Consider the following 16,403-nt stretch of genomic DNA (forward strand, 5'->3'; position numbering starts at 1 on the left):
AAAAAGCATTTTAGAATGAAAATGATCCACGTCCACACTAGCGTTTCACCCAGCGTTTCTAAACAACTCTCCGTCCACACTACACCGCTGAAAACACACATCACGTGACCACACACACACACTCTGGCATGCACTGCAGCATAACTACCCAGATGAGAGCTGTGCAGGTTGGACAGTTCATCAAGAATCGAACGACATATTCCCCGACTTTGGTCTTTTGAATCTATAACTTGTTCTCAGGTAACGTGTTTTGGCTGAGCACAAAGATCAGTTAATAATTAATGTAACCTAGTACACTGATTCTGCAATTTTGACTGATCGCTTGCATTTATTTCTTATGATCTATAAACTTATTGTACGTTATACTGTTATAATGGCTGTCATTGATTATTAAAACTGATATTCAGCAAAAGAGAGGGTATGTTTCGTATTGTCTATGAAAATGAAAGGAGGCAGTAATGTTATAGGCTCTGTTTTGTTATGCATACAGTGAAGATGACAGTCATGTAAATATGTAGCTACACGACACCTCAACATTTTTGGTCTCTGTTAAGTTGCAAATGAAAATAGGCAGTTCCTTAAATCATGTTTTCATTTAATTACTAAGAAAGTGAAACAGCGTAGCCAGGGTGATGTCAATGAGGTTATAAAGTAGAACATTCACCCGATACGTTCTCGGGAGTTTTCCATGTCAAACTTGCAAAGTTTGAACTTACAAACAGAGGATAAAAGACTGAACTGTGTAGGCTACTAAATATTGAGGAAAAAGCCCCAATAAGAATGTCTGCAGCCCCACCTGCGTTTTTAAGATGTCTCTGTTTTCCTCCATCCACACTAACACGGAGCAGCAGCGTTTAAAACCAAATCGGCCTCTTCATTGTTTTCAAAACGCTCCGTTTTCGGCGCTCGAAAACTCTGGCGTAGTGTGGACGGATGGCGTAACCGTAGCAAAACTTATGCGTTTTATAACTAAAACATATTAGTGTAAACGGCCTGAATCAGATAGAAAATGAAAAGGACACAGTGAACCTCATGCTCTCTAAAATAAGATCTGACATTTACAGATATTTGGATTATGCATTTGTAGGTAATATAAAATGTTCTCATATCTTTTGCGCGTTTGTTATTTGAGATAACAAGGAAAGCAGCCGCATAGAGAGACACTGCAGAAGACTGTGAGTGTTTACAAGGGTTTGACGGATAAATATGAATTTGTAGCTAAATTGTTAAAGATGCCAAACAGCATTTCCCATTGTTTACATCTTTGCTACAACATACCGTTAATGCTAGAAAATATGCATGTAACCGATCAATTTTAACAAATAAAAATACTCACAGGTTGTGGCTCACAACCCAAAGCTTTTGCATTCAGAGATGTTTATATTCACACAGCTGCTCGCACCAAGGAGCTCCAGAAACTGGCAGCGTAACCCGTTATATTACACATCAACTAAAGTTTAAAAAAGGATATCACAGTGGACCACCCCTTTAAAGCCGTTGTCAGTACAGTAATAGTAAACAGCTAAATTAAGGTAATAAAAAAAACATAATGTAGGTTTAACTAAAATACGCTAAATGTCATAAAAGCTAAAAAGTAGTAGTAATAATAACAATAATAATAATAATAATAATAATAATAATAATAATACAAATTGTTAAATTATGGAGGCAACAATATCTGAGGTAAAAAGCCCAAATAAAGATTGCAGATGCATTTATTTTTACTTAGTAGAAATTTTATTACATTTTTTTTAGCTTTCAATTTTTTTGGATTATTACTAGAACATACAGTTGAAGTCAGATTATTAGCTTCCTCTGTTAAACATCATTTAGGAAATAATTTTTAAAGGGAAGGAAATTTTCACAGTAAGTTTGATCATATTTTTTCTTCTGGAGAAAGTTTTTAAAGTGTTTTATTTCGGCTAGAATAAAAGCAGTTTTTTTTTAAACCATTTTAAAGGTCAAAATTATTAGCCTCTTTAAGCTATATATTTTTTTGATAGTCTACAGAACAAACCATCATTATACAATAACTTCCCCAATTACCCTAACCTGCCTAGTTAACCTAGTTAAGCCTTTAAATGTCACTTTAAGCTGTATAGAAGTGTCTTGAAAAATATCTAGTCAAATATTATTTACTGTCATCATGGCAAAGATAAAATAAATCAGTTATTAAAAATGAGTTATTAAAACTATTATGTTTAGAAATGTGTTCTTCTCTCCTTTAAACATAAATTAGGGAAAAAATAAAAAGGGGGGTGAATAATTCTGACTTCAACTGTACATATTTCTGCACCATTTCATGACTGAACTGACTAATGGTTTCATACTTGGTAATGTTGTCTGACATTTATCATATTGTAGTAAAAGTATTTAAATAATTTATTTTCATTACCTTAATTTAGCTGTTTACTCTTACTCTGCTGATGACAGCTTTAATCATGCTCAACCATAAAGCTGTTAACTTAAGTAACTATATAACAAGTGATTTAACAATTCCTACAAACCAAATCCTTCAAGTTCACATAGTTTACTTTTGTAGCGCTTATTACTGTTGATCGTATGCTTTATTTTTAGTAAAATAAAAAATCGTTTAAATATTAAGCAGCACAGAGGAGTGATGATGCTGGGATAACTAAAATTAATCATTTAAATTTAAAACAGAATTTGCATTTTTAAATGTTCAGATTTTCATAATATTTTGGATCTGCTGCTTTGGTAAGTGCAAAATTAGTTTACACACGAATGAGTTTCTTTGTGTAATCCAGCTAATGAACACTGTGCAATAGAAGTGCAAGTATCCTAACAACAATTATAATTAATTACACTATTACAGCATATGACTGTCATAGAAACTAAAGGAACCAAAGCATACATTTCCCCTGACGCTTCACTGTTATCTCAGCCTTGCCCTGGGGGCAGCTGGTTAAATCACATGACAGAAACACATTATGCTTACAAGATTGATCTAATGGACGTCATCTTTACAACCACGCGCATCTAAAAAGCAAAAAGCAGCGAAGCATTACATCTCGATTTCAGACATAAGTTTTTTTACTGCAGACTTTGCGTCGCTGCTTGTCGCAAGATAATAACTGTGGCACATTCTCACTTCATTGGTTTGCAAAATGCACACACATCCATTCTTTTGTCTGCCTTCTCCTCCTCCTCCTCTCCCCCACCACAGTCTCTGATGAAGCTATGATAAGTAGAGGTTTGCGCTCGGCCCAATCATTGCCTGTGCCATCAATCAGGCCAGACAGGCCCCTGTTTACTGACACAGAGCAGCCATTACAAAACACTTTGTTTTCTGCCCAGTCGACAACGGAATTAAAAACACAAAATGTCTGAGCGCTTATCAAATATTTCAGTGAAACATAACCATGATGATGAAACAAAGAACAAGAATCGCCGATTGTGCCCTAAAAGCTTTCCCGGCTTTCATTTGTTTGTCAAAAAAAATCCCCGTCATCCCTGCAGCGGGCAGATGCTTGGAGGCGATGGCCAGGGTGCGACCCAGACTGCTGTGGCCCACAAGACTGAGGTTGCCAAGACAACTGGCCCAGCACCCCTGCTGTTGTCACTCAGTCATTGATTCTCTCCATCTCACCAGCTCTCCACATGCGGCTCGTATTGTTCTCTGTGGTCCTCGTTGAGGAGCCATTGAACACCATAATACACCTACCGACTCTCCCACGTCCATTTCAAAGTGTCACACGCACGCATATCCAACAAAACAAAACATCTAATACCAACAGCTGTGTTTTCAGCATTTAATAACCAAAAACTACATACATAAAGCCGCTGTCGTATAGACCAAAGGACATCTTCAAATAAGAAATACATTGAAAATACAATGGTGACACTCTAGAATTCTCCTCGCACACTGTTACGTCCTACATCAGTTAAATACAAAGTGTTTTTAAAAAAAAACAGACGTTCACATCAGAGACACATTAATATCTAAACATCTCGATATTTAAGCGCCGAATGTGCTCGTTGCAGCCAGAGGCCAACTTATCTGGAATTGCTCATTTGCATTTTCACATCAGTGTCGCCACAACCGTCAGCGCCCCCAACGACTCACTGTGGCTTTCTTTGAAGACTATTGTCAATGCACATCAATCTCATTAGAGTCCAGGATTTTTTTTTAATGGCTGAGTACACCGAATAAGGCTATTTTAATGGAGAACACGTATATGATATCCACTAACCGTACATTTTAATTGTGATCAGTCATATCTAAGTGAGACCTAGGGCTTGGTAGATTGAGATCTCTTGAATCGTATTGGCCGGAGAGCGATGGTTTCTTCCTTAACCTCTTGGCTTCGTTTTGTAGTTTCTGCCGGATGTAGCCCTTGATCTCCGCGTCAGTCTTGCCAGGAAAGAAATACTGAACTGTTCCTGCATGGAAGTTGTTTTAGGATATTAGGAATTATAGATTGTGAGTTTTAGTAATAAAAATTCAACTGTGATTGAAAAGACAGAAGAGAATCATACTCAGGATTGCCTGGACCTCTTCGGTGGGAAGGGCAGGTTTGGGTTGGCCCCTTTTATTGTACACCACGCCAGATATGGAGTGGGAAGCCAGGCATTCCCTCTCGTAAAGTCCACGGAGCAGGTCGTTGGTCAGTTTTTGGGCAGTGGTTCCTGTGTTACACCTCTCCAGAAGTTCGGGAGTGATAAACTGAGGGGGAGATTTAAAACAAACATATATAGTAACACACATAAAACTTAGCACTAAATGATAATATAATACTATAATATAATAACCACAAGTTTAAATACTAGTATACATATATAATAACACAGGAACAATAAATTATTCATAATTTATAGTTGATCCCCATTTATTTTCTTTCTGTTAAATAAGATATTTCAAGTTTGGAGAAGTCACGTGGCTCTGGTGAGGATGGCTGGTTGATTGATTCGCTCGGACAACCCGCACACAAAAAAAGTTATAATACCGTAGTAAACTTTACCAACTCCAATCGAAATCGACAATCTGAGTATGTTCAAACATCTTGCTTCAAAACAGTGTGACATTTTTACTAGAGCTAATAGAACAGGAGTGGAAAAAAACAGAAATTTCAGGTCGATCTTGACCTGGCTGTCATGGCGAATACATCAGAAGTGTTAGTGCAATTAAAAACATTGAGAACTGAGCTTGAAACTAAACTGGACGGTATTGAAAAACAATTAACCGAAGTGTCATCATCTGTTAAGACATTAGAAAACAACCTGACAGAACATATAAATGCAGTAACGGCCAAATGAAAAAGAATAGACGATGTGGAGGAGCGCATTATGATGGTGGAAAGCCAACTGGATAAGCTGACTCTTTCACCACCTCTGCATCTAAACGCCTGAATCTCCTGAAGGTAAAGGTGAAAGATTTAGAAAAATCGCAGCTGTACAAAAAATCTTTGACACTTCTGTCTTTGCGAGGGTGCAGAAGGCTCAAAACTGCTAATGGACTTTATCAAAGACATGCTGCCTCAGTGGTTGGACATGACACCTGACACACGGTTCTCCCTGGAGCGGGGCCACAGGACTTTAGCTCTAGCTAAACCCAACCAACACAGGGCCGTTCTCATCTGCTTCCTTAAATTTCAGAATAAGGAGCTGGTATTTCGCTCAACAAGATGCAGAGATATTTCAAAATGACTTTTGTTCAATTGTTATATTTATTCATTCATTCATTCATTTTCATTTCGCTAAGTCCCTTTATTAATCAGGGGTCTTCACAGCGGAATGAACCGCCAACCTATCCAGCATATGTTTTACACAGAGGATGCCCTTCCAGTTGCAGCCCATCACTGGGAAACACCCATACACTCATTCACACACATAGACAATCGACAATTTAGCTTACCCAATTCACCCATAAAGTATGTCTTTGGAATTGTGGGGGACACCGGATCACCCAGAGGAAACCCATGTGAATACGAGGAGAACATGCAAACTCCACACAGAAATACAAACTGACCCAGCCGAGAGTTAAACTAGCAACCTCCTTGCTGTGAGGCGACAGCGCTACCCACTGCTTCACCGCACCGCCAAACCAAGAGCTTACAGCACCTGGTATTCCAAGGCGGTCTCCCATCCAAGTACTAACCAGGCCCGTCCCCGCTTAGCTTCTGAGATTGGGCGTGCTCAGGGTGGAATGACCACAAGCTCATTTGTTAGAAGTAAAATATAATCTTTTTTTCTGTGTTTTAGCTATTATAATGGATAGGAGAGTTGAGTGGAGACAGGCGTGCTAAAGGAGAGGAAAGGATCGGCAAAGGACCTCAAGCCAAGAAATTAATTCAGGTCACCGTGGGGACCTCAGTGCTGCGTGTCGACACGGTTAACTATTAGACTATTGGCAACGATGTTCAAATTGATAAATTTTCATCATCTCAGTAACCCTACACTATAATTAAAATTTCCTTTGCTCTAAAAACCATAGCATAATGAAAATGCATTAATGATCTTGATAAATAATGGGAAGTACTTTTTTTTAAACAGGGACCTATTTTATATGCCCTTTTATACAAGGTGTAAAATAAGTCTCTAATGTCCCTAGAGCAGGGGTGTCCAAACTGTTAAATTTAGCTCCAACTTGCTTCAACACACCTGCCAGGAAGTTTCTAGTATATCTAGTAAGAGCTTGATTAGCTGGTTCAGGTGTGTTTGATAAAAAGCCTCATTCACACAACAAGCGACTCGCACTGGCAAAGTGACAAGCAACTGTTCATTTCAACGAAGAGTGAGCGACATCCGGCGACCTCCATCTACGCGAGTGTCAGCAACCATTGGCGACCAGGTGGGCATGTCTAGTGACACGACAAAGTTGAGAATCCTTCAACTTTATGCAAATGAAGAGCGACTTTCTTGAGTGACAGCCAATAGGAACACCAGTAGAGCTCACGTGATCCTCTTATCTCACTCAGACACCGGTTGTATTCGTGCTGTATAAACCTACACACCCTTGCGTTTGAAGCAGGTTGCCACTCAGAGCGACAGGCAGCTACAAAGTCGCTGCTAGTCTGAATGTGGCATAAGGCTGGAGCTACACTCTCCAGGACACTGGCCTTCCAGGACTGAATTTGGACACCCCTGTCCTAGAGTGTGTGTATGTTAAGTTTCAGATCAAAATACTCAACAAATAATGTTTTATAACACTTTAAAACTACCACTTTTAGACTTTGATCCAAATTGTGACATTTTGGAGACCGTCACTTTAAATTCAAATGAGATTGTGCTCGCAGCCCTATTTTGTAAAGGGGGTGGAGCTAAAAATGCCTATGCTTCAGCATTGCCACAGATCTAAAACAGCTGCTTCTCGCTCAAGGTTGTTTTATGCTAATGAAGGAGAGATTGTCACTAGTGGGCGGGCGTGTGATGAAGTGTGATTATAACAAATAGAATTGACAACTGTTTAAACACCTTATAAAAGTGATTTTTGCATAATAGACCCCCTTTAATGTTCCCAGTAGAGCTTTTTAAACTCTTATTACAATTATCATACTTTATATAAACAAGCCAAAACTCTTATAGTCTACCTCTGTGTAGAGCCCATCTCTGTGTGCGTTCTGAGTGGCATCATGAGGTTTCTGTGGTCCTGGACCCTGATTTAGCCATTGCCCATTGACAACAGCTGGAAGAGACCCCACATCTGCTATCACAGCCTCCGGCTCGCAAGGTGCTTGTGTTGTGCCTTGAGAAACATGGGTCCCAGGAGAGATCCCATTGTTCCCATTTGACCACACCTGGGTCTTCTCAATCAGTGTCTCCAAGTTTCTTGCTAGCTTTCCACATGCTGTAGGAAGAAGTATAATGTGAAGATTGGATTTGTGCAGTTCAATACATCAAAACAAGTAACAAAACCTGACGATATTAACCTGTAAGGCACCTAAGTTGTTCCTTCAAGTCCTCCATTTCTCTCTGCATACATAAGACCATCGCAATAAGCTCCTTCTTGGAATAGGACTGTAAATAATGAGCCTCCTGCCATCAAAAGAAAACGCACAACCTCTTGTCTATTAAGCATTTCAAGAAGCAAATGTCTTAAATACCAATCACAAGTAACTTTCAACGTACCTCTGTCTCAGAAGTAGGAGGACTGTCAGTGTAGAGGTCTGCGGAAGAACAATCCAGCTCATTAACCTGTCATGACAAGAAAGAGTCCTAATATTTTGTACACAGCCAGTTGTAATTGATAGGTTTAACAGCTTATTTTGGTTCTTAACTCTGACGGCATTTAAAAACATGTAACAAGTCTTGAAAGTCAAGGTGTTGATGTTATCTCTCACTCTTTAACCACTGGGATTGAAGTTTCTATCAGACTTGCACTCATTCACTGTTCACACTGTCACTGCATCTATTTTTGTCGGGCAAAAACACATGAAAAATGTGCCTAATTTCAACCAAAATATTTAGAAAAGCAGCCGTGCAGTTGTGTTAAAGAGCTAAAAGGCTGGGACACACCAAGCCAATGCCAAAAGACTAGCACCAACGAAAGCCAACTGTGTTGTCGCCATGTGTCAGCCGCATTTGTTTTTGCCTAGACCAAAAAGATGCACATGAACACACCAAACAGATGACAGCCAACAACAGATGACAGCAGTAATTGGTTTCCTTGTTCCACATAGGGAAACTGGAAAATGAGATGCACACATAAAAAAAACAGCATCGTACCATTATCACAGTACTTGTCAAATATATAGATGTTCTGCAAATATGACTGATAATCCATATTGTTTACAAATACCTGAGAAATAAAAGTAAAAATAAAAGTCGTTTACTTTGCGTTCCCTCTTGACTTTGAATCGTTTGCTTTGTTCCGTCACTTCAGTTTTTGTTCTTGCGCCCTGATTCGTTGCTGAATAACCAATCAGAGTGCCGATGGCCAATGCCTATTCTACATGCTGAATTGGGCCAACTCAATCCAAAGTTAACCTGATGTGAGGCGACATGTGGAACACGCCAAGCAAACTACTTGTTGACTTGTTAAATGTACCACACAATCATGTTGCACTACTTGTTCTCCTCAACCTTAAATACCTCTTTTGGACAGTTTCTTGCACAATATTGTTCTATCTTAGGTACAAGTACTTGTTTAGCCTTAGGTTATGTGTAGAGTTAAGTATTTAGTAAATATATAGTTTGATTACCACTCCTGTATGTTATGTATAGGATAAAAATTGCTCTAACGTCCAGTGTTGTTCCTATTTATGATGGTTTATTCATTTAGTACTCAGAGACATGACATTTCATTCCACTGTATGTCCACAAAAGTAGCAGAATGACAATAAAGCTCAAGTTGAACTTGAACCAGACAGACAGCCTGACAGCCAAGCATCGGCTTGGTGTGTCTCAGTCTTTAAAGTCTAAAGGCCTTGTTTACAAAAAAAAGAAGATTGATTTTGATATTTAAGATATATTTAGATGAAATCATGATATATATATATATATATATATATATATATATATATATATATATATATATATATATATATATATATATATATATATATACACAGGCAAAAAAATAATAATATTTCTGCTTCCTGAAGCTAAATAATGGGTCTATGCAAGAAATTTAAAATTATTTACCTGATTATTACCTTTAATTCACACTCTCTGCAAACAATACTGAACACACTCACAACAGTGTTGACCACAAGCATCCTGTTGCATAATAATGTATGTGGGGGAGCAAACTCACACTTGAGCTGGTATTTTGATATAGATAACAATGTTCAGAATAAGCACAAGTACCTACAATTTTGATTGACAACACATGCTTCATCCCTCTCTGTTGTGAACACAGCCAGCTCATATAATATTTTACAACCAGAAACTTGTTCTCTGTACTGTTGTGAACAAGCTTAGGGCTGTTTGCCAATGTTTTGTATTAAAGGTAATAATGATGTTTAAGCATATTTTTGCACTGATTGGTCATTTTGGTTCATAAGACCCTATCTGGAGCCACTTGTACTCAAATTATTTTTTCTGAATACATTTTATTTTACTCAAAGCCATTAACTTGCATTTCATGAATCACCAAAGGCAGTGATTTCAGCTAAAACTGTTTTACTCAAAAAACAAGTCATATCTTTGTTTACCATCCTACGTATTTTCCAAATTCTGTTACTACAATAATATTGTTTTAACCAACCTGTTGAAAAAAATAGTTTTTTAAAAATCCAAAACCGGTTCAGCTGATATCCAAGCCTACATGAAAACAACTCAAAACCCCAGCGAACAGACCAGCATGGAAGTTTAGAAGAAAGAAAATCATCTTAAGTCTGATTTAAGATGGGTTTTCAGCACTGCTAAAACTACTGCCAAAAAAGCAATGCTTTTTAAACTTATGAAAACAAATGATGAGGTTTTGCATACTGGTGTTTTCCATTGAGGAAAGTACCGTGGTGCACTTTTATAAAGGTAATGTCAAATTAATTTGAAAAGAAGAAATGCTTTCAAACTTTCTGAAGTTTCACATTTCAAAACTTTCAATCCGCTGGTGAGCGTGTACTCGGTAGGAAATGTGTGGGGGATTGATGTGTGCAGAACGTCTGATGAGGTTTCTATCAAATGGTGTATTGTACCATGCTTTACCCCATTGTTCTCTATTAGCGGCCAGGCATGGCCGCCTGCCCTGCCTCACACCACTGCTGCAGGATAGAACAGCGTTGAGTCAACAGCTTTACAATGCGAAAAGTGCAGTAGAAAACCAATAACTGTACATTTTGGATGAAATCGTTGCATTAAATGCTAATAATAAGCGACGCGGAGCAATTGTGAAAATCAAAACAGAAAGGGTTTGCAGTCCATCTCCCCGTTCAAAGCACATCAAAAACATCGATCAAACAGTGATAACGAAGAAAAGCCCAAACCTTCACGTCCAACTTCTGAAGCCCGGCTTCGGATGAGATATTTTCTTCTGCTTTCTCTTTGGAGGGATACATTTTCCTTCTTTTCTGTGCACCGTTCTGTTGGACAGTCGGGTTGACATGATACAAATTATTCTTTAGGGATCAAACATATGCCATTAACAGTTACAAACAAACAATGAGACATCAAACACCCAAAACACATTTCCATCGATCATCTTACACTGTAGCAGTCCGGTTTTTGTTCCTCTTCTTCGTCCTCTTCATTTTCGTAGTCAAGAATTCGCTGCGCTTTTGTTTTCCTTCTCATTTCTCTCCCATTATTTTATTTGCGAGCGAGAAAAAGAGGCTCCACTCTGCATAATGCAGTTGCGCTGAATTAGACTAAACACTATTCCTCTTCCTGAGATTTACAAGCTACACGTCTACTAAAGATACCGACAACTATGTTGCCCGCGATTATTCTACTTCAGCTCAAATACTTGAGAGGATCCATGAAAGGACAGCACTTTACCGAGAAATGACAGGGAACACATTTGAGGCTAACGCACCGTAGCGTAACGTGGCACGAGCTTGAGTCCCGTCTACATTCAATCTAACGGCAGATCCTCACAACAACAGGAAATCCCTTGCAAAAAATTTTACCATGGTAACCCGAGTTTCCGCTAATATACCATAGTGACTGTGGTAACGTCTCGTAATAAATCATTATAGATTATCTTTAAAACAGTTCAGGAAGCTCATATTCTTATTGAACTCATTCAAATCTTAATTTATTTTTCATCGCACTGGTGCCAAATAGCCACAAGTTACCACAATATTATTGTGGTAACAGCAACTGCAGTAATTATGGGAGCCTACTTCAGCGGAAACTATAGTTACTATGGTAAATGTTTACAAGTGGCGCTCTTATAACTTAAGCTTCTCCTCGACGTGTAAAACGTTGCGAACGAGCTCAAAAACAAAGGAGTATTTCCACAGAAAGCCGTATTTACATATTTACCGAGTAATAATCTATCATTTGAGAAAGTTAGATTCGTCATGCAGTTTCAATAATGGTTTCCTGAGGCGTCAGCAAAATAATGTGTAAACTAAATGGAAACGGTAAAAAACAAAATAAAAAAATAAAAAGGAACAACTTTTTTGTTTCAGCACACTAAATGTGTAAGTTTCTCCCAAAAATAGTTACTATAAAAATGTTTAAATTTTTTACAGTCAATACTTTGGCTTATCGTGGTTACATGATCAAGCATTGTGGAAATTGACTTCTTCCTTTCTTTATTCTCCTCTGTTTCATTGTTAGTTACTACAGCATCTCTGTTTCATTGTTAGTTACTACAGCATCTCTGTTTCATTGTTAGTTACTACAGCATATCAACACCCTGCATGTCTGTGTTAAACTGAATTCAGTACAGGATGCAAAGAGCTGGGAGTACTGGACAGACTGGTGTTTTTTAAAGGTATGATCTTCACCTTTATATGTTTGTTATGCCAAACACTTAAGTGCCACTTTACTGGGCAAATAAGCTCCTTACAGCAAATAATCAACCAATGAAATGGCATGTTGACATCAAGACAATCTGCTAAAGTCCAAACTGAGAAAGATGAGTAAAGGTGAATAAAGTCTGATGGTTGTCAAGAAGGACCAGAGAATTGGCCAAAAAGTGAAATGATCTAGTTTGTGACAGGCTGTTGGTGGAAACGCCTTGATAATGAAACTTGTTGATACAGTAACATTGAAAACAAGAATTGGAGAAGAGCATCTCTGAAGGTACAACATGTTGATATTTGAGCCACAGAAGAAGACCCTACCAGGTTCTGGCACTACTGTCAACTTGGTTGTCTGGTCTGATGAGTCTTGATTTCCACTTCAAGATTAACCCATGTGCACTGGTCAAGTTTACTACCCTTTTGTTATGTTTGGGATGAGAACATCCACTGAATTAAACTGCTGTAAAATATATCAGATAAATATATATTTTTTCGCATATATCTGTTATTATAAGTTGATGGGTATATAAAAACACACACACACACACAATAACTTATTTTCAATATAAAAAGTATTTGTGGACTGGATTTTTTTTACCTTTTATCAAAGTCTTGAACATGTGAAATGACATTGCCTTTGATGCATTGTTTTGATTAATTTTCATTTCTTTTCTACCTAATATACTGTTGGTGGCTGTTTTTGCCCCATTGACTTCTATTATAACCACTTTTTTAAGATAACACAACCATGACACCATATAATCATGCATTTTAATTGTTGGTGGTTTTCCCTGTTGGGAAGAGGTCAAATTTGTTATTTTTACTGTTAATCAACAGTTGTCACCATTAACCCTTTAGATAGGATAGGCCTGTGCAAATAAAGTCTAGTTTCTGGATTTTATATGGAGTATAACAGCAACTTAAAGTGTGTGTCTGTGTGAGAGTGACGAAGAAGAACGTTAGCATACAATGATTGATATGGGTATGGAGAAAACAGTAACGCTATTTATGTCAACTGCAGTCACATAGGCTGATTTCCAAGTATGGTGTTTCCTAGAACAAAGACATTCATTGAAATGTTGTCTGACTGATCCAGTGATAATCAAAGGGGAGCTTCACAACTTGAATGGCAGCAAATGTTTACTGCCTCCCAATGACATTTCCAACATGTTTCTTCAGTAATCAATTGCTATACTTTCTGCTTTTCTGCACTATGTTTATGAACAACAGTTTCTTTTTATTATAAGGCAGTAAACTTTCATCTGTTTGAGAGTTCAGCCATACTTACATATTCACTTTGACTAGCAAGAAATTTCAGTGTGACGCAGTGCTCTAATATGACTATTAATTTTAATTTCTCACATTTATAGCATGCTGAGTTCTTTCAGGGCAAAACCTTTAGTTGTGTAATGCTAAAGCTTTTTATTTTACCGTTAATTTAACCATATACTATTCCATATTCACCATCTAGATCAGGGGTGTCCAAACTCAGTCCTGGAGGACCAGTGTCCTGCATGTTTTAGTTCCAACCCAAATTAAACACACTTGAACTAGCCAATCAAGCTCTTTCTAGGTATACTAGAAACTTCCAGGGAGGTGTGTTTAAGGAAGCTGAAGCTAAACTGTGCAGGGCACCGGCCCTCCAGGACAGAGTTTAGACACCGCTAGATTCTATTTCCTGATTTAATACTCAAATGAAAACATATTTGTTGAAAATCTACAACTTCTGTTTGCTACACAACCGTACGAAAATAAAAAGCTACAGGACTTTTGACAAATGCTAAATCATAATTATAAAACTTAAACTTATTTCACATTTATTTAACAAAGAAAAAATGACGAAACGTTATCAGTGGATAGTTACAGTATTGAAACCAATAATTCACAAGTGACCTCTGGCCTGTTAAACACATTTAATGAGCGCCATCTAGTGGCTGTAAGTCACTAAATTTTCAGTTATGATATAGCATTCATTTTTAATTATAATAAATCACGTTTTTCACAACAATATGATAATAAACATGACGACAAACAGCTCAACAATGATAATAATCAGATACTTGTTTTAAGTGACACCTCAGCATATGATGTTTCCTGAAGTACCTTGTGACACTGAAGACTGGAGGCTGCTGTAAATTCAGCTTGAATAACAGGAATACATTACATTACACGATATATTCACACAGTAATCTTAAATTAAAATAATATATAAAATGTGTACATGTAAAAAGTTATTATTTTAAAATAATAACTTAATATTTACTTTGAACAATACAACCGTTTAGTATTTTATTAAAAGCCCCATTTGTATTGTTTTGCTGTATTTTTTACAGAAAATAAAATTGTGTGTGTTAGTGTATTTTTACTGGACATCTGTAGAAATGTTTATATTTACAACATAAAATTGTAGATATTTTTATATAATTTTGTAGCCAAACCTTGATCAAATTCATTTCAAAGATAAAAACTGAGTATATATTTTCAATTTGCTATTCAGACTTCAAACATAAAAATGAACTAATGCATGAAGACAAAAGTCAGTGTAAAAAGAATAACTTTTACAGTCACATTATTGAACTACATGTTCAATTTCCATTACTGTCTCCTTTCTTTCTGTAATGCATTTTCAGTCAATATGTGTTCCTGGTTGCTGTATTTATTAAGTGCAATAAAATTGGCATACGTCACAAATCACAGTTGTCGTTTCCTTTCAAATGAACATATATTCAGGTCAATGTGCAGTAACTTTATCATTGGTCATTTACATGTAGTTTTGTTACACACATACTGTATATTTTGTGCAATATGACTTCACTTGTTGTATATATTTCTATTGTATTGAACGGTTTACACCCTACATTTCGGCTAATGTGTCAGGGTGTGAATTACAGTGGGGTTTGGGGGATTGACCCCCCAATTAACGCTTGATCCCCCCTGAAGGACTTCCAAACAAGATGTATGGGGGGGTCAGCCCTTTAATAGTAAGAAATAGCTTTCTCTGATATCTGATCTATATCTAAATAGTAATAATTAAAAATGTATAATATGAATAAACATTTAACCCCCCACTATAATGGTTTATATCATTGTGAATGCATAATTGCGCCAATCAATGCTAGGAAAAATATCACTCAACAGTCTGAAACTGGCAGATTACAGATTCACAAAACATGTTTCTTGTAAAATTGGTGTTTACATCTGCAAGTAGTCCTAAAAAAGAACAATTAAACACATAATTTTTATAGTTTGACCTACAGTAACCACTAAAATAGTCACAAAATATCCCTCAACACACTGAAAATGTATGCATTTTATAAAAAAAATAGATTTTTTTTTCATAAATTTGTTTTACTAAAGCATGCATTACCAAACTACTGCCGAAAAAGTTGACCCCTGATCATTAGTGTATAATTCAAACACTGTACTGTGTGTGATTATGTGTTTGTTTTCCAACACCATTGATCCTAATTTCTATGTTTACAGAAAATTTTGATATTATTTGATATACTCTGACAGTAAAGGCTTTCAATTCAAATTCATCTAAAATTCATATAAAATTGTGTGACAGCTAGTCTATTTTACACATTACATTTTTAAAGCAATGTTTAATTGGTGTCAACTAAGACAACCCCACCCCATCCAGAGACTTGAGGTACTCAGAGGGTCTCATCCACCCCCGCAGCCTTGCAATACCTCTACAACAAGGGTGTCCAAACTCGGTCCTGGAGGGCCAGTGTCCTGCAAAGTTTAGTTCTAACCTCAATCAGATACACCTGGGCTAACTAATCAAGCTCTTACTAGGCCAGTGGTGCTCAACCCTGTTCCTGGAGATCGACCTTCCTGCAAAGTTCAGCTCCAACCCTGATCAAACACACCTGAACCAATTAATTAGGACCTGAACAGCACTTGATAATTACAGGCAGGTGTGTTTGATATGGGTTGCAACTGAAATCTGCAGGAAAGTCAATCTCCAGGAACAGGGTTGGTCACCCCTGTACTAGGCTTTCTAGAAACATCCTTGCGGGT

General features: G+C 37.3%; 1 protein-coding gene and 1 pseudogene across 1 annotated transcript; both read right to left on the reverse strand.

The window, feature by feature from the left end:
• Window positions 1-3,759: 3,759 nt before the first annotated feature.
• si:ch211-194k22.8 (uncharacterized) lies at window positions 3,760-11,861 on the reverse strand. Its single transcript, XM_056469659.1, has 7 exons — window positions 11,110-11,861; window positions 10,890-10,985; window positions 8,089-8,154; window positions 7,890-7,995; window positions 7,551-7,807; window positions 4,501-4,687; window positions 3,760-4,404 (listed from the first exon to the last, which is right to left on the reverse strand). The coding sequence occupies exons 1-7, from the start codon at window positions 11,194-11,196 to the stop codon at window positions 4,223-4,225; spliced, it is 981 nt and encodes a 326-aa protein (XP_056325634.1). The 5' UTR covers window positions 11,197-11,861; the 3' UTR covers window positions 3,760-4,222.
• LOC130239066 (5S ribosomal RNA) lies at window positions 6,070-6,178 on the reverse strand (annotated as a pseudogene).
• Window positions 11,862-16,403: the final 4,542 nt, after the last annotated feature.

The sequence above is a fragment of the Danio aesculapii genome, chromosome 12 (assembly GCF_903798145.1).
Source record: "Danio aesculapii chromosome 12, fDanAes4.1, whole genome shotgun sequence".
NCBI lineage: Eukaryota > Metazoa > Chordata > Actinopteri > Cypriniformes > Danionidae > Danio > Danio aesculapii.